The sequence below is a fragment of the Papio anubis genome, chromosome 14 (assembly GCF_008728515.1).
Source record: "Papio anubis isolate 15944 chromosome 14, Panubis1.0, whole genome shotgun sequence".
NCBI lineage: Eukaryota > Metazoa > Chordata > Mammalia > Primates > Cercopithecidae > Papio > Papio anubis.
The window spans coordinates 24,516,855-24,540,513 of NC_044989.1; the positions used below are offsets into that span (position 1 = coordinate 24,516,855).

The 23,659-nt window shown below is 49.7% G+C and overlaps 1 protein-coding gene across 6 annotated transcripts in view; it reads right to left on the bottom strand.

Annotated features, from left to right (window-relative positions):
• Nucleotides 1-23,659, bottom strand: part of ADCY3 (adenylate cyclase 3) — a 106,191-nt gene that overhangs the window by 44,772 nt on the left and 37,760 nt on the right. For all 6 annotated transcript variants that reach the window (XM_009183793.3, XM_009183792.4, XM_009183794.4 and 3 more), the window contains exon 3: nucleotides 10,692-10,841. In XM_009183793.3, the coding sequence (XP_009182057.1) occupies nucleotides 10,692-10,841 (150 nt within the window). The remainder of the gene's footprint in view (nucleotides 1-10,691; nucleotides 10,842-23,659) is intronic.

Below are 23,659 nucleotides of genomic sequence, written 5' to 3' on the forward strand. Positions count from 1 at the left end.
TACAGGCGCCCGCCACCTCGCCCAGCTAGTTTTTTGTATTTTTTTTTTAGTAGATACGGGGTTTCACCATGTTAGCCAGGATGGTCTCGATCTCCTGACCTCGTGATCCGCCCGTCTCGGCCTCCCAAAGTGCTGGAATTACAGGCTTGAGCCACCGCGCCAGGCCTTGTGATGGTTAATATTAAGTGTCAACTTGATTGGATCGAAGGATACAAAGTATTGATCCTGGGTGTATCTGTGAGGGTGTTGCCAAAGGAGATTAACATTTGAGTCAGTGGGCTGGGAAAGGCAGACCCACCCTACATCTGGGCAGACGTAATCTAATCAGTGGCCAGTTTGCTAGAATATGAACAGGCAGAAAAATGTGAAAAGAGACTGGCCTAGGCTCCATCCAGCCTGCATCTTTCTCCCGTGCTGGATGCACCCAGTCCTCCAACACTGGACTTTAAGTTCTTCAGTTTTGGAACTCGGACTGGCTCTCCTTGCTCTTCAACCTGCAGATGGCCTATTGTGGGACCTTGCGATTGTGTGAGTCAATACTTAATAATTAACTAATAATTAACTCCCCTTTATATATATATATATATCCATTCCATTAGTTCTGTCCCTCTAGCGAACCCTAATACAGCCTCTATCAGTCTTTTTTCTTTGTTTTGGAGATGAAGGTCTCACTATGTTGGCCAGGTTGGTCTTGAACTCTTGGCCTCGAGCAATTCTCCTGCCTCAACTTCCCAAAGTGCTAGGATTACAGGCGTTAGCCACTATGCCAGCCTCTTTTTTATTTCTTTATAATTGTATATACTTGCCAAATACTATACAGTGTAGGCCAAGAAAACAAAGGAACTCTTCCAAACTTCAGTTTACCTGGCTGTGGCTTGAGCCAAATGAGGATAAGGCAGGAAACAGCCCACAGGATGTCACTCCTGCCTGGAGGCCAGTTCCTTGGGGCTGGGGTTTTCAAATAGGAATCCTTCAGGAGGGTTTCCAAAAGCAATGAGGTATTTTCTAGATAAACAAGGAAAACTTAAGTGCCTAAGTATACTCTCACTCATTGCTGGTGGAGTATAAATTGTTTGAAACTCTATAGGAGGCCAGGCGTGGTGGCTCATGCCTGTAATCCCAGCACTTTGGGAGGCGCCAAGGCAGGCAGATCACCAGAGGTCAGGAGTTCAAGACTAGCCTGTCCAACATGGTGAAACTCCCACCTCTACTAAAAATATAAGAAAAATTAGCTGGGAGTGGCGGTGGGCACCTGTAATCCCAGCTACTCGGAAGGCTGAAGCAGGAGAATCGCTTGAACCTGGAGGCGGAGGTCGCAGTGGGTTGAGATCACGCCACTGCATTCCAACCTGGGTGACAGAGCAAGACTCTGTCTCAAAAAAAAAAAAAAAAAAGGAAAAGAAAAAGAAAAAAAAAAAAAGCACATGCCAGATTCTTCAAAAAATTAAACACAGAACTACCATATAACCTGGCAATTCCACTTTTGGGTATATATCCAAAATAACTGAAAACAGGGACTCAAACAGATACTTGTACACCCGTGTTCACAGCAGCACTATTGACAATAGCAAAGCCGCAGAAACCACCCAAATATCCAAATGAGCAAACAAAATGTGGCACATACACGCAATGAAATATCAGCCTTAAACAGGAAAGAAATGCTGATCTACGCGACGACACAGAAGACGTCATGCTAAGTGAAATAAGTCAGTCAAAACGGGACAAATATTATATGATTCCACTTATATAAAGGACCTAGTGAGGCAAATTCAGAGACACAGTAGAACAGTGGTTACCAGAGCCTGGCAGAATGGGCAGTTATTATTTAATGGGCACAGAGTTTCTCTTTGGGATGATGAAAAAGTTCTGGAAACGGACACTGGTGATGGCTGCACGATATTGTGAATGTACTTAATGCCACTGAATTGTACACTTAATGGTTAAAATGGTAAATTTTATACTATGTATATTTTACAGTAGCTATCTATATATAATTTTTTAAATGCAAATATCCTTTGATCCAGCAATTCCACTTCTAGGTTTTTATTCTTCCACAGATATACTTGCACATATATACTATAATAAATACTGCTATACAAGGGTATTTATTACAGCAATGTTTACAGTAGCAAAAGATCGGAAATAACCTACAAGCCTACCAAGAGCGCAACAATAAATTATGTTACCTCTGTATAATGACTGAACACAGTCATTAAAAAAGGATGTGGCAATGCAATATAGACTTGGAATGCTAAGATAGTAGGTGAAAAGATCTAGTGCCTGTAATCCCAGCATTTTGGGAGGCCAAGGCAGGGAGATCACTTGAGGTAAGGAGTTCAAGACCAGCCTGGCCAACATGGTGCAACCCCATTTCTACTAAAAACACAAAAATTAGCCGGGTGTGGTGGTGCACGCCTATAGTCCCAGCTACTCGGGAGGCTGAGGCAGGAGAATCGCTTGAAGCCAGAAGGTGGAAGTTGTGAGTCGAGGTTGAACCACTACACTCTAGCCCTGGCAACAGAGTGAGACTCTGTCTCAGAAAAAAGAAAGAAAGAAAGAAAGAAAGAAAAGAAAAGATTTAGTACAAAAGAGTGAATAGGCTACCGTGTGTGTGTGTGTGTGTGTGTGTGTGTAAATTCTATAAACCTCTGAAAGGGTACATTAAAAAGATAATAGTGACGGGTGATTGGTGGACGGGGCTGGATGGCTAGGGGAAATGAAGGTGGGATGACTTACTTTTCCTAGTATACCCTTTTTCATACTTTTATGATTTTATACACGTATACTTTTGCTATAGAGGATCTTACTAGCAGGCCAACCCTCCAGCCAAGAACAACTGTAAAAGCTGGATAAAATACATAAAAATCCAGCTCTTTAAAGGCAATGGAAACAACCAAAGCAGCCAGGACTTGAGGGGCCAAGCCCTTAGGGGAAGGGAAACACAGTTCGGTCAGCCCAATGCACTCTGCTGTTTTCCCTTGGGACTGGGGTCGAGAGGCTGAAGAGAGTGCAGTGAGGAGGGCTTTCAAGGGGTTGGAGAAACAAGGACTGTGAGCAAGGATTCCAAGGCAGAAAGAGCAGAGGGGCTAAGACCCCAGGGAAAGAGAACCCTACTACAGTGAGTCCGACTATTCCCCTTTAGTATTTGCATGGGGCAAGAGACCAAGAATCCAAGCAGAAATTGAGAGCTAAGAGCCTAAGCTTTCAGCAGTCTCACGTTGTTAAGGAGTTCAAGCTACCATGAGAAAAGGACCAGCCTTCCAGTTAAGACCCCTGAAAAGCTATTTCCTATCTGCCCCTGCTCTAACCATCTGCCCCAAGAAAAGTACATCCTCCCTGGAGAGACAACATTATTCAGAACCACTACTATTTCCCATCCACAACATCTAGTATTTAATTCTTAAAAATGCCTGGAGGCTAAAGGAGGAGGATCGCTTGAGGCCAAGAGTTTGAGACCAGTTTGGGCAACATAGTGACACTCCATCTCTACAAAAAAAACACTTTTTTAATTAGTTGGGCATGGGGGCACCCGCCTGCAGTCCTAGCTACTCACAAGGCTGAGGTGGGAGTTTTGCGTGAGCCCAGGAGTTCAAAGATGCAGTAAGCCACTGCACTCCAGCCTGAGTGACAAAGCAAGACCTTGTCTCAAAAAAAAAAAAAAAAAAAAAAAGCCAAGATGCCAAGGTTTCAACAACAAAAATGCATACCCATTGGTATTATGGTTGTCAGTCGGGAACTTTAAAATAAATGTTTAATATATTCTAAAAAAATAGTTGACAAAATAGGAATATATAGGGAACTGAAGTCCAGTTTTTAAAATCAAATGGAAATTCTAGGACAGAAAAATAAATAATAATTGAAATTGATGACTCATTAGAAGAGCTCAATCACTGATCTGACAAACCAGAGGAAGACAGGATTAGTAAACTGTAGATTAGGTCCATAAAATATTGTCTGAAATGCAGAAAGAAAAAAAGATTCAGAAAAAGAAGAGATACTTCTGGAACATGGTAAGAGTCTAACAAGGATATTGAGTCCTAGAGGAAAGGAGCAAATGGGAAGAAGCAATAAAAAGATACTGGCTGAAAATGTTCAAAACTGACAAGAGACATCAAACCAACATTCAAGAAGCTCTGTGAATACTAAGCAGAGCAACTGCAAAGTAAACTCCCAGGCACAGCATCGTAAAACTGCTGAGAACCAAAAACAAAGAGCATTGGGAAAGCAACCACAGGAAAAAGTATGCATTACTGTAACAGGAGCAGCAGTCTACCTGACAACTGGTATTTCAACAGGAATGATGGAAGCGGAAGAATAGTGAAATGATGCTTTTAAAGGGCTAGAAGTAAAAAATGGCAGCCTAGAATTCTTTATCTGCAAAAAGTCTTGGTATGATTTGAATGTGTCCGTTCAAAACTCAGGCGCTGCCAGTGTAATGATATTAAGAGGTGGGGCCTTTAAGAGGGGATCAGGCCACGAGGGCTGCTCCTTCTTTAGTAGGGTTAAGGTCCTTTTAAAAGGGCATCACACGACATTCAGCTAGCCTGCCCTTCTGCCATGTATGGACACCAGAGCAAATGCTGGTACCTTGATCTTGGACGTACCAGCCTCTAGAACTGTAAGTAGTAAATTTCTGTTCTTTATAAATTACCCAGTTTCAGGTATTCTGTTGTAGCAGCACAACACAGATGAAGACAAGTCTCTTTCAAAAATGAAAGCAAAATAAACACACTCCTAGGTAATCAGAAATTTGATACCAAGAGATCAGCATAAAAGGTAAGACTAAAGGGAATTCTACCAGAAAATGAAGCAAAGAAATGGAGAAATGAAGAGCAATTGAGAGGGTAAAACTGTGGGTAGATATAAGTAAAGAATATTAATGAGATAAAAATATTATATAAAATAATCACAATAAGGGCTTGTGGGGTTTAAAATGTTGAACTAAAACATATTACACTAATAGCCAGAAAGTGGGGGGCAGAGGCTTGTGAAATGAAGTTAAAAGGTTGTGAGATCCTTGCATTGACTAAAGAGGTAAGTAATAATTTGGGGCAGATGCAAATATGACATAGTTGACATTTTTTTTTTTTTTTTTTGAGATGGAGTCTCGCTTTGTTACCCAGGTTGGAGTGCAGTGGTACAATCTCGGCTTACCGCAAGCTCTGCCTCCCGGGTTCATGCCATTCTCCTGCCTCAGCCTCCCGAGTAGCTGGGACTACAGGCGCCCACCACCACACCCGGCTAATTTTTTGTATTTTTAGTAGAGACGGGGTTTCACCGTGTTAGCTATGGTCTCGATTTCCTAACCTCGTGATCCGCCCCCCTCAGCCTCTCAAAAGTGCTGGGATTACAGGAGTGAGCCACCGCGCCCGGCGACATTATTTCATTTTTAAAAGATTTTGACAGATTTGGCAGAATACACATTATTCTCAAGTGCATCAAAACTGACCACATGCTAGGCCAAAAATCAAGTTCCAACAAATTTCAAAGGCTTGAAATCAGAGTATGTTCTCTGACCAGAATAAAGCTAAAAAAAAACATAATTGTAAACAAATCCTCAAGTGTTTAGAACTTAGTGCACTTCTACATCGCCCACGGATCAAAGGCATTTCAATGAAAATTAGTAAATATTTAAATTAAATGACATTGAAAATATGGCATATTAAAACTTGTGAGATAAAGCTCAATGTAGCCGGGCGTGGTGGCTCACGCCTGTAATCCCAGCACTTTGGGAGGCCAAGGCAGGTGGATCACAAGGTCAGGAGATCGAGACCACGGTGAAACCCCGTCTCTACTAAAAATACAAAAAATTAGCCGGGTGCGGTTGTGGGCGCCTGTAGTCCCAGCTACTCGGGAGGCTGAGGCAGGAGAATGGCAGGAACCCGGGAGGCGGAGCTTGCAGTGAGCCGAGATCGCGCCACTGCACTCCAGCCTGGGCGACAGAGCGAGACCCCATCTCACACACAAAAAAAAAGCTCAATGTAATGAGTGACATCTGTAGCATTAAATGCATGTTTTAGGAAAAAAAGGTTGAAAATTGGTCATCTAAAGTTCTATTTTGGCTGGGCCTGGTGGCTCACGCCTGTAATCCCAACACTTTGGGAGGCCAAGGCGTTCGAGACCAGCCTGACCAATGTAGTGAAACCCTGTCTCTACTACAAATACAAAAAATCAGCCGGGTGTGGTGGGGCATGCTTGTAATCCCAGCTACTCAGAGGCTGAGGCAGGAGAATCCCTTGAACTCAGGAGGTGGAGGTTGCAGTGAACCTAGACTGCACCACTGAACTCCAGCCTGGGTGACAAAGCAAGATTCAGTCTCCAGAAAACAACAACAATAAAGTTCCATTTTAAGAAGGTAAAAAAGGACACAAATTAAGCCAAAAGGAAAAAGAGGCCATGACAAAGTTTGACTTAGAGATAAGAGGTCGTACGCAGAGGCTCACGCCTGTAATCCCAGAACTTTGGGAGGCCGAGGCGGGCAGATCACAAAGTCAGGAAATCGAGACCATCCTGGCTAACATGGTGAAACTCCGTCTCTACTAAAAGAAAATACAGGCCGGGCGCGGTGGCTCACGCCTGTAATCCCAGCACTTTGGGAGGCCGAGGCGGGTGGATCACAAGGTCAGGAGATCGAGACCATGGTGAAACCCCGTCTCTACTAAAAATAGAAAAAATTAGCCGGGCGCAGCGGCGGGCGCCTGTAGTCCCAGCTACTCGGGAGGCTGAGGCAGGAGAATGGCGTGAACCCGGGAGGCGGAGCTTGCAGTGAGCCGAGATTGCGCCACTGCACTCCAGCCTGGGCAACAGAGCAAGACTCCGTCTCAAAAAAAAAAAAAAAAAAGAAAATACAAAAAAATTAGCCGGGCGTGGTGGCCGGCACCTGTAGTCCCAGCTACTCGGGAGGCTGAGGCTGGAGAATGGCGTGAGCTCAGGAGGCGGAGCTTGCAGTGAGCCAAGATCTCGCCACTGCACTCCAGCCTGGGTGACAGAGCAAGACTCTGTCTCAAAAATAAATAAGAGATAAGAAATGTACAAAGAAGGCAACAAAGACTAAAGGTGGTCAGCCGAACAGGCTAAAACAATAAGCCTTAGCAAGACTGATTAAGAAAAATTTTAAAAAGGCACAAATTATCTTCGGTAATGAAAAAAAAGGAACATCATTATACATTTCAGACAAAAGGTAAAAAGAAAATATTAAGAATGTTATGCCAAAATTTTGAAAATTTGAATGGACAGGTTTCTGGGGGAAAAAACCTCTCTAAAACCTATACAAAAGGAAATACAAAATCTGAACAACCTTATTATCTGTGATGGAAACAGAATCTTCCCCTAAAGAACACTCCAGGCCCACAGGACTTCTTCATTAGTGCCTTTTTTTTTAAAAAAAAAAAGACAGGGTCTCACTTTGTTGCCCAAGCTGGAGTGCAGTGGCACAGTCACGGCTCACTGCAGCCTTAACCTCCTGGGCTCAAGCGATCCTCCCACCTCAGCCTCCCAAGTAGCTGGGACTACAGGCATGCACCACCACGCTCAGCTAATTTTTTCATTTTTTGTAGAGATGGGGTCTTGCTTTGTTGCCCAGGCTGGTCTTGAACTCCTGGGCCCAAGTGATCCTCCTGTCTCTGTCTCCCAAAGTGCTGGTATTACAGGCAGAGCCACCTGCCTGGCCACACATACAGGCCAGCCACATGCCGTGACTTTTAAATTTAAGGAATAACCCAAATTATCTTCAAACTATCAGGGGTTAGAAAGAGGGAACACTTCTCAAATTATTTAATGAGTTGGGCATAACCGTAATAAAACCTGTCAAGCGCATGGAAAGGAAGGAAAATGGCAGGCAGGTTTCTCTCTTGAACAGTCACAGAAGACGTAAGGAGAATATAGGTAAATGGACACTCACACAGGGGGCAGAATTCCAACCCTCCCGATGGTAACAGTGCTTTACCAATCCCAGTGGAATTCACACAGGTTCCTTCTTACCCTTAAAACAATCTCTCGGCAAGGCGCGGCGGCTCACACCTGTCATCCCAGCACTTTGGGAGGCCAAGGTGGGCGGATCACCTGAGGTCAGGAGTTTGAGACCAGCCTGGCCAACATGGTGAAACCTCGTCTCTACTAAAAATACAAAAAAAAATTAGTTGGGCATGGTGCCAGGTGCCTGTAATCCCACCTACTTGGGAAGCTGAGGCAGGAGAATCACTTGAACCCAGGAGGCGGAGGTTGCAGTGAGCCGAGATCATGCCATTGCACTTTAACCTGGGTGACAAGACCAAGACTCCGTCTCAAAAAAAAAAAAAAAAAAAAAAAACTCTCAAAGGTTTTACATACGGGGATACTGAAGGCCAAAGAGGGGCAGCAACGAGCCCAAGGCCACACTCAGGACAGAGCCTGGCTAGACAAATTCATTCACTCAGGACAGAGCCGGGCTAGACAAATTCATTCACTCAGGACAGAGCCTGGCTAGACAAATTCATTCACTCAGGACAGAGCGGGCTAAGACTTAGGTTGTTCACTCAGGACAGAGCCTGGCTAGACAAATTCATTCACTCAGGACAGAGCCGGGCTAGACAAATTCATTCCACTTGGAGAATTATAGGCCCTGGCTGTGTGCCCAGCTAGGCCTGAGGATGCACCTTACCCCTCAGCTCCCCCCACACCTCTGCACCTCCCTTCCACCTAACCTGGACCTGTCCGTCCCGGGGCCAATGTCTTATACTTGGAGTGCATTGGGCAGGCAGTGCAGAGAAGCACCAGTGTGGCCCAGGCAGGCTGCTAGCACCCTCAGGAGCCCCGGGTCACCCAGGGATGACCCTCTCTGCTGGTGCCCAGGCTCCCTGCGCTGACCCTGCCCAGAGGGAGCATATGGCCCTGGGCGTTAGAAAGCAGGCCTCATGGCCCCGAGCACTCGGCCTACCTCTAACAAGCTCTACGGGTTACAAAGCAGTTCTGGGTTTCTCATTTGACCCTCAAGAAACCTACAGACAAATGTCAATACCTCCACTTTGCAGATGAGGAAAAGTGAGGCTCTGCAGGTTGGGTAACTTATCTAAATTGTCTACAAGAGAACAGCCTCAGGGTGAGACACAGGGCCTTCCTCATCACACCAGGGCTCCCCACAAGACCGTTCAGTGTGACTTAAGATGTCCTAGATTGTACAATATGAGACAGATTAAGAGCGATGCAGACAGACATGCTGAAAACTGCACAAATGTTATATAAAAAGAACGCTCGCCTAGCTAGGTGGTGACACGTGCATTTTTTTTTTTTTTTTTTTTAAGTGTAGAGAACCCAGAGGGATGCCGCCACAGTGCGAGATGAGATACAAACAAGAAATGAGACAGTATAAAAAAAAAACAGAAATTAAAGAATGCCTTTCAAGGGGCTTTACAAGCCAGGAAAGGAAGATTCTTTAAATATGCACAGGCCACAGCAGCTCCTCAATAACCACAGGTCACAGGGCCCAGGGGAAGGGGGGAATATGATGGGCTACTAAGAAAATCCCCTCCTATGGGGGCCTTCTGAAAGGAATGAGATTGGTAAATGGGGAGGGAAAAAAAACATCCGCAGGACGGTGAAATCGGGGACCCATCAGCTAAATGACTTAGTGTGTGCCTCGGAACAGCACTGTCTAGAGAATGTGAGGCCCGACGGTGGGGCTCCTGGAAGCCAAGGGCTCCAGAGTGGCCCCCGAAACCAAGGCGCTGTCCACCTGAGTGGCACCATCTATGAAACAGCAGTTTCAGTGCATCAGGAGCACACAGAGCCTCCTGAACACAAACGATGTGGTTCCCAGAGCAGAACCTCTCAGTGTCAAACAAGTTCTCATAGTGTCAACCTATTGAGAGCTTGTTTTTGAAGGGAAATCAACCTATGGATAACAGGAAATTGGTGGATATAATTTCTGAAGACCTTCAAAAAGCATGTGAGATGAATCCAGGCCAAAACTATGTAACAGCCTGAGTGACATGAGAACTGGGAGGATGGTTCGGCCATGGAAGAGACTGGAGGAAAGCCAGGAAACCGAGGCAGGGACAGCCAGGCCTCTCTCCAGATGGAGAATGTAAACAGGGGCATCCCCGAGGAACAGGCTAGTTTTCCTTCTTCAGCAGTGACCTCAGATGGGAAGGTAAGGGAGGGAGGAGCTCCCCTGGGTGGGGGCGTGAGGCTGACACACTTCACCCAGCAGGGCCCTGAGGCCGCAGGATGGGTCGAGGCCCCACCCACGGCATGAGCAGGTGCACAGGGTGATCTGCGGTTGGACTAGCAAGAGCGGCGGGGGAGGCATGACGTGAAGGGATGCCCATGATGCCCCTGACCCTGACCTTGGTCCCGAGAAGGTCATCGGAGAAAGGAATGCAGGAAGTCATAGCTGGCTGCTTGGGCGATGCATTTCTTTAAATGGAAAAGTTTTACATTACAGAAGCAAAACAAAGCAAAGAGCAGGAAGGCAGATGAGGAGAGATCCGGGTCAAGCAGAAGCAGATTTAGGAGTGAGAGGCTCCCTGAAGCTCAGAAGCTGCCCTCTAATGGCGAGAAGCGCAGAAGGCCAAGTTCAGAAGCAAACACCTGAACAGGGCAGATGAATGCCAAGCCTCACGGAGCCAGGGGCTGCCACTCTGGTTCCTCTCCCTCTGACAAGGCCACAGTCCCTGAGCCCAAGCTCCAGGCCGGAGGCCTCCCGAGAGCCTCACCTGCTGCTGGCTCTGCTCTTCCAGGTTCATCTTCACCTCCAGCGACTGGCGGGCCTCCAGGAAGGCCTTGCGGTGCTTGCGGTCAGCCATGTAGTAGGACATGATGCCCACAGCGATGGCGCACAGGTAGAGGAAGACGTTGGCCAGGATCTGCACCCCAAGGAAGAAGAGAGAAAAGGCCAGGGGTGAAGGCATGTCTTCAGAAAAGGGGATGGAGGAGGTGGGGTGGGTGGTGACCAAAATCAAACCTCAAGTTGCCCAATGTCCAGGGAGGGGCCCAGCAGAGCCTTGGACCCCAGAGCCTCAGACACCACCACATGTGCCATGGATGGGTGGTCCACCCAGGGGCATGGCTCAAGGCCTGAAAGGCTCAAAGGTTCCACGAGGGGCACGGTGCGGGCGTTCGAGGCTGGCTGAGGGGCTGTGGTTCCCCCTCCAGCTTCCCAACAAAGCAAGGCTGGCCAGTACCTCCAGCTGTGAGGACTGAGCAGACCCTTTGCCACCCATTCATTCCTTCACGCATTTGCTCAAGCAGCACTGTGCCGATTTGTCAGGAAGGAGGGTGCACAAATCCCGGGTCCCACTGAGCAGGACTGTGTAATCCTAAAAGCTCAGATGGTTTGGGATGCTGCAGGACCCCTGAAGAGGTCCCAGGCTGATTTGGTAGTCACAATGTTTACCGTACACATGTGTCACAGGTTTCTAGTTTTCTGGGATTCACAGGTATCCTCTCAGGCAACCCCATCTGCCAGCAGGTGAGGGGTGCCCAGTACCAATACTCAGGTCTCAAGTTATTGTGGGGGTATCCTGGGACTTGAGGTCTCCCCCAGTGCCTGCGAGGTCAGTGCCCTGGCTCAAAGGGCTTCTGGGGTATCAAGTGCCCGTTCCCCGTCCCTGGCACCCTGAAGATGCCCCAGGTGTCCTGGCCCACTTCCATAGGCTGTAGGGACTGCAGATCTGATGGTCTGCTGGGGTAACCTTGGGTACAGATCTGAACATCCCAACCCTGCCTGGCGTCCAGGACTGGCTGCTGCTACTCCGATCTTTGGCCATGACTGGGCCCCAACATGTCTGGACCAAGTGCTAATCCTTCCTACTTCTCCAACACCACTGGCCTCAGTAAGTCTTTTCAAGCAAGGCCTCTTTCCTGGTCTGGCTCCTGCAGCTTCCCTGGCGCCAGCTCCACGCCCTTCCCCCAAGGCTGTGGCCACCCTCCCAGCCCTGGTTTCCAGATGCCTGTCTGCTAGGTGTGGTTTCTGGGAACTGAGTTTGGAGTTGAGAAATGGGATGGGAAAAGAAGTAGAAGAATTTCTCAGTTTCTGGCCCTCAGGGGAGAAAAGGTTAGCCTCATGGAGTAGAATGGATTCTGGGGTAGGTGAAAAAGGCAGGAAGTCAATTTTTAATTTTTAAACAAGATGGTCTAACAGACAACAAGGGAGGCTGGTTGTGACATGAATTTTCTCGGTTCTCTTGGTTATGCCATATCCCCTCTGAACTCTGTTGTGTTTCATTAGAGCTGATCAATACTTGCCCTGAGGATCAACCACCACCACACCCGGCAGAATGTTCCTGCAGCCTCTGTGGCACTCAACAAGGGCCCGCTGCGTCATGAATCAGGAGGTCAGGCGAGTCTCAGTGCTGGTCAGCAAGTCACCAGGCGTAGATTCCCAAGCTCTGCTGGCGTCTGGTTCCAGCCCGTAATGACCTGTTGACCTCTTGGGTCTTAGCAGCCCCAGTCGCCTACCCCATTTGTGGGGCAAGTCTGCTGGGGCAGGACAACCCGCCCCTGTCTGAGTGGTCAGTACCACATGGCCTCAGGCCACTCAGTCAACACCTGATTGGCCAAAAAGCTGCCAACATGAGTTGAAGGAGTCAAAGCAAAACCCACAGACTGTGCTGAGCTCCAGACCGCCTCCACCAGCCCAGAGACCGCTCTCCGGCAGGGGCTGTGTGGCCTTGGAAGTCTGCCTGCCCCCAAGCTCACGATTCCAGAAGCCAGGAGAGCTGGGTGACAAGGTCAGGCTTCCTCACCAGGCCATACATCAGTGTCCAGGGCTGAGGGTCTCCTGGGCTCTCAGCGCTCTGGGTCCTGGAGGCCAAAGGGTAAGCCGCACAGGGAGGTGGAGGCCAACCGGGAAGCGAGTATCTGGGCTCCAGACTGCCAGGGTCGGTGACCCCGCACCAAGCACCCGGGCCCCGCACTGCCAGGGTAGGCAGGCGACCCTGCACCAAGGGCCCCACACAAGGCAGGCTGCCCTGGTGCCACAACCATTTGAGTGTCACACTGGGCCGAGGAAAGAACTCTGCACTCCGGGGTCTTCCTGCTTCCAATGGACATGCCCCACCTGGCCATCTCACAGGGACAGATGGGACAGGCTCTATCGAGTGAGCAGTGTTGAGCTTGTGCAAGGAGTTAGTCATTATCCCCCCAGTTGTCCACCTAAGGCCTGCTGTGCAGACCACCAGAACAACTCCCTCAGAAAAACTCCACACCAATCACCGAAGATTATGACCCAAGGCTGGAAGCAGCGTCAGGCTTGGCTCATGCCTGGTGACCCTCTATGCAGGACAGTATTTCTTTCACTGATCTGCAAGTTTTTAAAAATAAAATCCACTTTTTCACTCCACTTGTAGGTACATACAATAGGGGACATAAATTTGGGGGGAACCCTGGACTCTGACCCTGCCCCTCACCAGCTGGGCAACTTTCCAGGTCCAATCGCTACTCGGAGCTCCAGTTTCATCGGTGAGCTGAGAATCAGCTCCCCTCAAAGCTCCCTCCAGCCCTGACACTGTCTGGTCTTTGTCCGCCTCACTTCCGAGGGGAAAAGCAAGGCCAGAAGACCTGACCCACAGAGGCCCAGCCGGGAAGGAGGCTGGAGGGAAGGAGAGGTGGCCAGCTCCCAGATTGGCCAGAGAGTCAGGCTGGCTCCAGTCTCTGAGCCTCCCCCGAGTCACAGAGGCCTCCCCTTGCCAACCTGCACTCACAGTTCCCTTCTGGCTCCAGTAAGGCTGGCTGCAGGGACATGGGTTTGCAGGTCCCATCCCTGCCAGGGAACTCCCTCCTTGTCTCCCAGGGAGCTCATTGTTACTAGAAAATTCCATGAGTGCCAGGTCTTGGGTTTCCTAGAGCACCCCAATTCTCTCAACTTACTTCAACTGAGGAGGAGGACCCCCTGGGGCGCTGCCCCCCTGTTCTATCCCCATGGTCCCTCTCTCCCACAAAGTCATGGCTACAAGGCCTGCAAGGAGCTTGGCAACCCCCAACACCCCCCCGCCGGCCCCCCATGGGTGTAGCTGGTGGGAGGCTCAGCCACTGCCCTACAGGCCAACTCACAGCCTCCAGGGCCAGGCCACAAATCCCATCGGGTGATGCTGCCAAGCCCAGAAAACCTCAAGCCGGAAGTAGGAGCCGACTTTGAGAGAGAAGATTCCAGAGTGAGCCGGAGGTGCTGTGCTGGTGGTGGCAGAGGCTCCCAACACGGTCACCTGGGAAGATAGCAGCACCCCGGGGGGGCTCTCACATAATGGGTGGGAGGCGAGGGCGGCACAGTCACCTGGGAAGATGGCAGCACCCTGGGGCGCTCACGCAATGGGCAGGAGGCGAGGGTGGCAGCAGTGCTCCCAGGCGACACTGACATGCAGCCTGGGCAGGGAGTCCCCCTCCTGGCCTCAGTTTCCTCACCTCAGCATCACAACATTAAGTCCTAGACACAGGCACGCACTTTGTCAGCCTCATCTCCTCTAACTTTACAGCCAGTGCTGAGGCAGATGATGTCACTCTGGTTTTACAGAGGGAATTGAGACTAAACAAGGTGTTAAAACTAGAGGGTGAGATCTCCCGCATTCAAATCTCATTATTCTGTGGTTCAAAACCCCTCTCTAAAGCACTCCTCAACTTATTTACATATTTCACAACCCCATCTTTTCCCAGAAAGGAGTGGACTTTTTTTGGGGGGGGGGCCGGGGGGCATGCGGTGCAGATAGAGACAGGGTCTTACTGTTGCCCAGGCTGCACTGCAGTGGCACAATCAGGGCTCACCACAGCCTCAAACTCCTGAGCTCAAGCGAGCCTCCCACCTCAGCCTCTTGAGTAGCTGAGATTACAGTCACACGCCACTAGTCCCAGCTAATTTTATTCTTTGTAGAGATGGGGTCTTGCTATATTGCCCAGGCTGGTCTTGAACTCCTGGGCTCAGGTGATCCTCCTGCCTCAGTTGCCCAAAACAATGGGACTACAGGTGTGAGCCACCACACCGGGCCTAGAGATTTTTTTAAACTGAAATGTCGATGGTCATGAAGATACCAGCCCTATAGCACTTAGGTGTGAGCTGCACGCATTTTAAATCTGAAACAACACGTGCAGCGTTTCCATGGCTTCCACACACAGTGGTGGCCACGATCTCTAAGCTATCAAGATTCAGAAATTTCCTGCTTCATATTTATAAATGTGTATCTCACTTAGCAAAATGAATGTGTCCCTCAAAATATGTCTGTAAAAAGTAAGTTTCGGCCGGGCGCGGTGGCTCAAGCCTGTAATCCCAGCACTTTGGGAGGCCGAGACGGGCGGATCACAAGGTCAGGAGATCAAGACCATCCTGGCTAACACGGTGAAACCCCGTCTCTACTAAAAATACAAGAAAAATTAGCCGGGCGAGATGGCGGGCGCCTGTAGTCCCAGCTACTCGGGAGGCTGAGGCAGGAGAATGGCGTGAATCCGGGGGGGCGGAGCTTGCAGTGAGCCGAGATCGCGCCACTGCACTCCAGCCTGGGGCACAGAGCAAGACTCCGTCTCAAAAAAAAAAAAAAAAAAAGTAAGTTTCACTCCTTCAGCTGTGGGTGGGGCCCTGGGAAGGATGATGGCGTGACACTGTCCCTGTCCCCAGGGCCAGGCAGGTGTGGCTGCAGGAAGGACTTGATGCTGGGTAAGCAGGGCAGCTGCCACTCCTCTAAAACACATCCCTCAGGATCGCCTCTCATTACAGGTGAAGAACTGAAGACCCAGGAAAAAATTCTGCCTCTGGGGAAAACTTGAACCCTAGGGAGAATCTGAAATAGGTCTTTCACGTCACCATGACACATGGGTTTCTCTGCACCAGGCCTTGAGCTCTGCTGATCTGGGATTAATTTTCCGGTGCTCCCACTCCAAGGTAAGAGTGAGAAGAGACCTTCCTTTTTAGAACTCTTCTCACTCCAGGGCAGCCTTCCCCATACCCACCACTTTTCAAACCCCTCACCCCATTCCACCCCATCTGGCCCACTTGGCAGGCTCCTGTCCACCTGGGAGCCCTGCAGAGACCTCCCATCTGCTCTGTCACCTGTACTGCTGCACCCAAGGCAGCCCCTCTCCTCCCCCATGTCCCCCACACATGGCCCTGCCACCGTGTGCGGGAAGACAGGCACTGTCCTCACGTCTGTGTCCTCAGCCCATCCTGGCCCCATCCAGCCCTAGGCACCCAGGAAGCCTCACGCTGTTGGGCAGCACAGATGTGGGTTACGACTCTACACTCACAGACTCACCGCCCACTCCTCCCCGCTTCAGCCTCTGGTCAGCAGGCGAGTGGAGCAGAAGCCATCAGTAAACACGACCTTCCGGCCCCAGGTCCTTCCTGGGACCCAGCTTCGCTGCTTCTAGCCTTCCAGTGAACATCCCGACCTACCCCAATCCACTCCAGCCAGAGGAACCAGGCTCGATCACTCCCCTGAGGACAGCAGACAGGGTGCATTTTGGGAGTGATCTAGAACATCAGACAGAGCGGACCAAGAGGCAGGAAGAGAGGTGTGAACAGTTGGGGAGATCACATCCAATCGGGGTGATGCTGAGGACGGCTTCACGAAGACGTGCGCATTAAAGAAAGATGGGTGGGGGGGTCTCTCTGAAACACAAAGACCAGCTCAGACACCACACTGGGTGAGTGGCACACAGGAGACGCCTCCCTCTCTGGAATCATGAAGAACAACTTATTCCCAGGGCTCCCGCTCAGGGTTCTGCACACACAGGCACCATCTGACCACCAGACAGAGGGAAGAGGCTCCTTGGCCTGGGGTGAGAGAGCTGGCGCTCAAACCCTTGCTCCTGGGCCCAGGGGCAACAGCTGTACCCGGCAGCTGGCTGCACTGCCCAGCCCTGGGTCCTGGGATGACTCGCCAAACCCTTGAGGTTGAGAAGCCTGCTCTGGACATGACCAAAGTCGCCTCTTCTTGCCCCGTGACCCCTTTAGACTGCACAGCACCATCAGGCTCTGTGGTGACAGGTGCGCAGCCACGGGGGTCTCTATTTGTAGATCTTTTTACAAGTTTCCTTAATCCTAAAGTTTTCCTGGAAATAACTACTTATTTCAAAAGAATTGTTCCACTTTTTAAAATATACAACATTTTTAAAATAATAAAATGCATCTCCCAAATGGACAAACACTCAGACTAACGCATCATCTAACCCATGACAGCCTGACAAACTGTTTTTAATATCCTGGCTCAGAATGCAACCATGAGAACACTCCTTTACAAAATCCTCCCTCCGGGAAGTTTACGCATTGCGAGATCCGGCACGTTTGCTAACAACCCGTAGGGAAATAGCGCTGCTCTAAGTGGGACTGTCGGGTGGAAGTCACCCCACTGGAGGCGGTTTGGTGGCTCTCTTGCCCAAACCAATCTCTTTCTATAAGCTCATTCTAGCCTGAAGATTCCAGAATACTCTGGAACTGTGGAGAAGAAGCTGAGCGCGAGAAAGCTGCTCAGGGTGCAGTGCCCGTGTTGCCCACAGAGCCCTATGATGTTCTGCGGCTGGAGGCCAGCCACACGGGAGCCTCGTCATTAAAACTTACTCAGATGCTTTGGGAAAAAGTCTCCTAGCAACCATGGAGCAGGAAGAAGGAGGGGAGGTGGTCCTCCAAAGGCAACCAGCCTTCTCCCACCCAAGGAGGCCCAGCCAGAGCCTGTGAGGCCGCCACAGCACAGATGGGTCCCACCTCGGGGGCCACTCTTGCTGTAGATCTCTGTAGAGGCTGCTGCAGTGGCTCCTTAAGTCCCTATGAAATGTCCCCACCCCTCAGAGGCCTTCCCGGCCCACCCCTACTCACTCTCAAGTCCTGCTTTGAGGCCCAGCACTGAATGTTCTGCACTTGCCCTTCTCTGTCCTTACTCCTTCGCCTCGTCGACTGGAAAGCAAGCTCCAGGCAGCTGGGACACGGGTTGTTTCCCTGCTGGCTCCCCAGCGCCCAGGCCTGTGGCCCACAGGAAGTCGCAGGCGACAACTGGTAGATGGAGGGGCGGGAAGAGGTCAGGCCTTGCAGTCACATAGACCTACACACGGCCGCCCACAGGCTGTGTGCCCTGGAGCAAGTCGCCGCCTCTCTGACTTGGCTCCTCGGCCTTGCAGTAACCCCGCAGGCTGTTTCGCTAAGACAGAAAGACTGCACACACCTCACACAGGGCTTGGCACAAAATACACTTCCATGACTTTTTCTTTACTTCCTCAGAAGGCAAATTAGTGCCTAATAATAATACTTTGAGGACGTTTTACAAGAGCCTTCATGTTCATCATCCTATTTGTTTCTCACGACAAAAGGACAGAGTTTTCTTATTCTCGTTTTGCAAAAGAGACTTAAAGCCAGAGAAATAAGCTTCTAAGCCCCCAGTCTCCCAGCAGCGCTGAGACCAAAACCCAGACCTCCTTCCCCCCAGGAGCCAGGACTCCCCTCCCTCATTACTATCTCCTTAGCTGAACTGTGATGGGTGTCTGCCAAGGCGGGGCTACAGCCGGGGCACAGGGGGCTCCCCAAGAGCTAAGGATCCAGTCAGGACCTGGAACATCTGGGCAGGTGGGAAGGAGGAGGCATAAGGTCTGCAGACAGTGGGTGACTCTCCCATGGTGCCTTGGGCAAATTCAAAGCATGGCTGCACCAAGAGAGATTCTGGGCTCTCCAATAAATACAACCTTAATCAACACAATACAAGGCTCAAGCCTGAGGCGCTGCTGCCATGCCCTTCCAAGCTGTGTATCTGCCAAGTTTCTACCATGTGCCTCAAAACAAAGGGGCCTCCAGAAGCTTTCTGCTTATAACTTGTGCATGCCTTTGGTTAAGAGATGCTCAATGTCTACCCTCTTCCAAAACAAAGAGGGCTTCCAGAATAGGCATCTAGCCAACCTAAAGTGTCATGCAAGGTCCCTCATGATCTGCCAGGCAGCCAGAACAGCTTCTCAGGTTGCGCACAGCCAGGGGCACCACTACACAGACCTATCATGATGGCTTCCCTGGAGACACGGAACATGGCGGCCTTGGCCCCAGGCGCTAAGGTCTTGACTCTGGTTGCTCCTCAACGGGCTCCCCTCCCTCCAATCACAATGGGCCTCTCTCCAGTCCTCCCTACCAGATGTGCTATTTCAGGGATCCAAGGCTCCAAACAAAACAGCCTGCCCCTGCTGCCTGTGGAGGTCCACATGTTATGACGAGTCTGTGACCTTACCCTTATCAAGCACTTAGCAGAAATAACAATTCAAACGTAAGAGTATCAGAGCTCAGAAGAGAATAAAAATGCTAAAAAGTGACTAGGTAGCTGCTTTAGATGAGGTCTGAGGAAGACAACTGGCCCTAGTTCTTCACTTCCCTGCAGAAGCATCATAGAGCCACATCCTTGCAGAGTATAAGTCTCCTTCTGGCTGGGCACGGTGGCTCACGCCTGTAATCCCAGCACTTTGGAAGGCCAAGGCAGGTGGATCACCCGAGGTCAGGAGTTCGAGACCAGCCTGGCCAACATGGTGAAACCCATCTCTACTAAAAATACAAAAATTAGCTGGGTGTGGTGGCAGGCACCTGTAATCCCAGCTACTCGGGAGGTTGAGGCAGGAGAATCGCTTGAACCCAGGAGGTGGAGGTTGCAGTGAGCCAAGATAGCACCACTGCACTGCAGCCTGGGTGACAGAGCGAGACTCCGTCTCAAGAAAAAAAAAAAGAAAAAGAAAGAAAAGTCTCCTTCCCTCCTGCTGGCTTTGACCATGTGATTTGCTTTGACCAAAAGGATGTCAGCATCTATAACAGCAGCAGATTCCGAAATGCACGTGAGGGCTGGCGTTTCCTCTTGTGCTTCTGCTATCACCAGAACACCACACACCAAGAACCTCACTGGTACAACAGAACAAGAAACTGATACAGCAGAACTGATCCCAAGCTGCAGCTTAGAGCCAAAGCCATGTGAGCCCAGGCCAGATCAGCCCCACCCCAGCCGACCCACAGATGTGGGAGTGAGGAATGGCATGAGCCACCGAGTTCTGGGCTGTTATGCAGCATTAGGTGAAAATAGCTAACACCGACGTTAGGACAGGTCTCCCAGAAGTAGTGTCATTTCAACTGAGAAGTGAACGCCAAGCAAGACCCAGCCACGGGAGAGGCTGGAAGGAAAGGCATTCTGGGTGGAGAAGACACTAGCAGTGCAAGGAAGACCCCTACAGCACGAGGCACAGCCTTCCCTCAGTGCAGCTCCCGATGCATCTGTGTGCATCTCCCAAGAGGATACAGTAAGTACCTGAGGTCAGGTGCGTCACTTACATTGTAGCCCCAGGGCCTTGCACAGCTGTTGGGACACAGCAAATGTGAGCTGTGTGAACAGCTACAGTGGTAAAAAGAAGTTGAAACAACAGTTCATTCTCCACTGAAGTGTTCCCCCTTGATAAGGAAGCCAAAATGAAGATAAATATAGAGAAGTGGTTCTCAACCACAGGTGATCCGCCCACCACCAAGGCCATTCCGTAGTGTGTCTGGAGACATTTTTGACGGTCACGATTAGGAGGGCGGGTGTTACTGGCCTCTAGTGGGTGGAGGCCAGGGATGCTGCTGAACATCCTACACTGCACAGGGCAGCCCCTACCACAAAACACTATCCAGCCCCAAATGTCAATGGAGCCAACGCTGAGAAACCCTGGCCTGGAACAACGCCTTCTTCCTTTTTGATTCCCAAGTGTTCACAATGAACTTCTTCTTAACCTTTCCTACTGGAGAACAATGAACTCTGAAGCAATGGTGTGAACAAGTAGATTTATTTTTATGTCAATTGTAGAGTTTGTGGGCTAAGAGGAGAATGCTCCTGATACTTACTGAATGTAAAGACACAGCAGCCTGATCAGTGCACCCACCCAGAAGGCCCACGTTTCAGGGGTGTAGATGGTCAAAGCCAGAGAAGGCCATCTGGCCAACCTCCCCATTTCCATGCAGGAATGGACAGCTCAGAGGTAGCCATCTTATCCTAACCCAGGGATTACTCACTTGGACTGGGCTTTGGAGGAGCTGGTGAGCCCCTAACAGTAGGGGAGAAATCACACTTTGCCTGTCTCTGGGAAGCAAGTCCATTGCTCTTGTCAGATTCTCCTCAGGAGCTGTTACCGCAGATGACTGAGAACCACAAAACTCCTCAAAAGCTCCCACTCCTCTTGCTGCTTTACTAGACACACTAACATCTGCTCACAGCATTTCCTGTCTTCTCTTATTGATGTGACCTTATTATTTAGTCACCTTGGTCTCTTTCTCCAGGCCAAATAATCCCAATTCTATTTAAAGAAGCCCATTTTAACGCCAAATCATGTTTGGTCTCAGGTCTTTTTAGAAAGAGGTCAGTTCAACCCTATTGAGTACTCTGGTGAGTGGCAGGCCCCATACTGGGCCCTGAAGATTATAAAATTACCTCAAGGAGCTGACTCTACTGGCAGTAAAGAAGCTAGCAGTGGCCTGGTGCAGCGGCTCACGCCTGTAATCCCAGCACTTTGGGAGGCCGAGGCGGGTGGATCACTTGAGGTCAGGAGTTTGAGACCAGCCTGGGCAACTTGGTGAAACCCCATCTCTACTAATACAAAAATTAGCCAGGTATACAGTGGCACACGCCTGTAGTCCCAGTTATTCGGGAGGCTGAGGCACAACTGCTTGAGCCCGGGAGGCAGAGGTTGCAGTGAGCCAAGATCACACCACTGTACTCCATTTAGCCTGGGTGATGGAGTGAGACTGTCTCAAAAAAAAAAAAAAAAAAGGGCTGGGCGCAGTGGCTCAAGCCTGTAACTTTGGGAGGCAGAGGCAGGCAGACCACGAGGTCAGGAATTCAAGACCAGCCTGGCCAACATAGTGAAACCCCATCTCTACTAAAAATAAAAAATTAGCTGGGCATGGTGGCAGGCACCTGTAGTCCCAGTTACTTGGGAGGCTGAGGCAGGAGAATAGCTTCAACCCAGGAGTCGGAGGTTGCAGTGAGCTGAGATCTCACCACTGTCCTCCAGCCTGGACCTGGGCAACACAAAGAGACTCTTAAAAAAAAACTAGCAGTGAACAGAGGATGAGCAGCTTGATTCTGGGGGAGAGGGGAGAAGTCAGCAAAGGCTCCCACGAGGGAGGAAAGCTTGGGCTGGCCACACTCAGTTGCAGTTTTCACACGTTCTGAAAACACAGAGCTTTCACATATATTTGAACATATAGATTCTGGATGATAAAGAAAATTCAAACCGATTTCTAACTGACGGCCAATACTAAGTGAGGCAGGAATGAAAGGGCTCCGTGCTTTTGCTCAAGCTTCCTTACCTATAAGCAGTATTGGGTATATTTATTACACAGATCCTGACTCTCTGGAACTAACTTCAGGTGAACCGGAAAACAGATGTACCAGCTCGGAGGAAGACAAATGTATAATCTGGAGACAGAGGATATTTAGGAATCCAGATAGATTATCACATAAACTTAAAATGTAGAAACTTGACGGGAACAGATCACTGATGACACAAAAACACCAAGCCCTTATTCTCTCGTGTTTGTGCCCATGGAACAGAGCAAACTCTTTGGATTCTAAAACTCCCTACCTTTCAATTCAGAAAATGACAGTTTGAGAGTAAAACTTTTTGCACACCCTCTGCAGCAAACACCACATCATCTGCTCTCCTGAATCACAGCTTTCTCCTTGGGGATTTGATACATTTTTTTTTTCTCCTCTTTAGCCCTTCTAGGGGTTTCTCAGCAATTCCCTCTTCCCTACAGCCTCTCACTGCCTTCCCAGGGACATTCAGCACTTTTTTTTTTTGTTTCCAGTCACTGATTCTGATGCAACCCTTCCGCACTGTTCCCGAGTTGCTATTTTTCTAGTTCAGTGTTTCTGGGCCAGGTGCACCAGCATCCCAAAGGGAACTGGTTAAAATGGGAGATCCAGGGTCCTAGCCCACAGAATCGCCGGCATCTGCATCTGTGCCCTCCTCCAGGTGATTCTCTTCTATGGAATCACTGTTCAAGGTGGAGTAGTAGATGTGAAAATAAGGCAAAGAGCTTCCAGCCTTCCCGGGTCTTTAAACCAAACTCTCACGGTGCTGCCTTAGGCCATCTTCCTACGCCTAGCCCCTATTTTTCTTCTATGCATTTATTGTCATTTTCATTTTCTAATCTTTTTTTTTTTTTTTTTTTGAGACGGAGTCACCCAGACTGAAGTGCAGTGGTGTAATCTCAGCTCACTGCAACCTCCGCCTCCCAGGTTCAACTGATTCTTCTGCCTCAGCCTCCCAAGTATCTGGGATTTACAAGTGCCCCCCCCCCCACCACGCCTGGCTAATTTTTGTATTTTTAGTCGAGACAGGGTTTTGCCATGTTGGCCAGGCTGGTCTTGAACTCCTGACCTCAAGTGATCTGCCCGCCTCGGCCTCCCAAAGTGCTGGGATTACAGGTGTGAGCCACCGCGCCCGGCCCTCATTTTCTAACAGTCTTCTGTTCCCTGGTTCATTCTCACCCTGAGTTAGGTACCTTTTTACCATCCTTTTCCCTTCTGACCAGGATGTCTCTCACACGTTCAAAGCTCCATCCACGGCGGTGCTTTCCACCTGTTGAGGCTGCTTCATGTCTCCTGCGTTTAATTCAGTTCCCTGGTTTTCAGTTCAGATTTAAAGTCCTTTCCAAGTTTCCTTCTTCTTGTCCTGAGAGACTCTGGTCTGGAAGGACTATGGCAGGTCATGGACC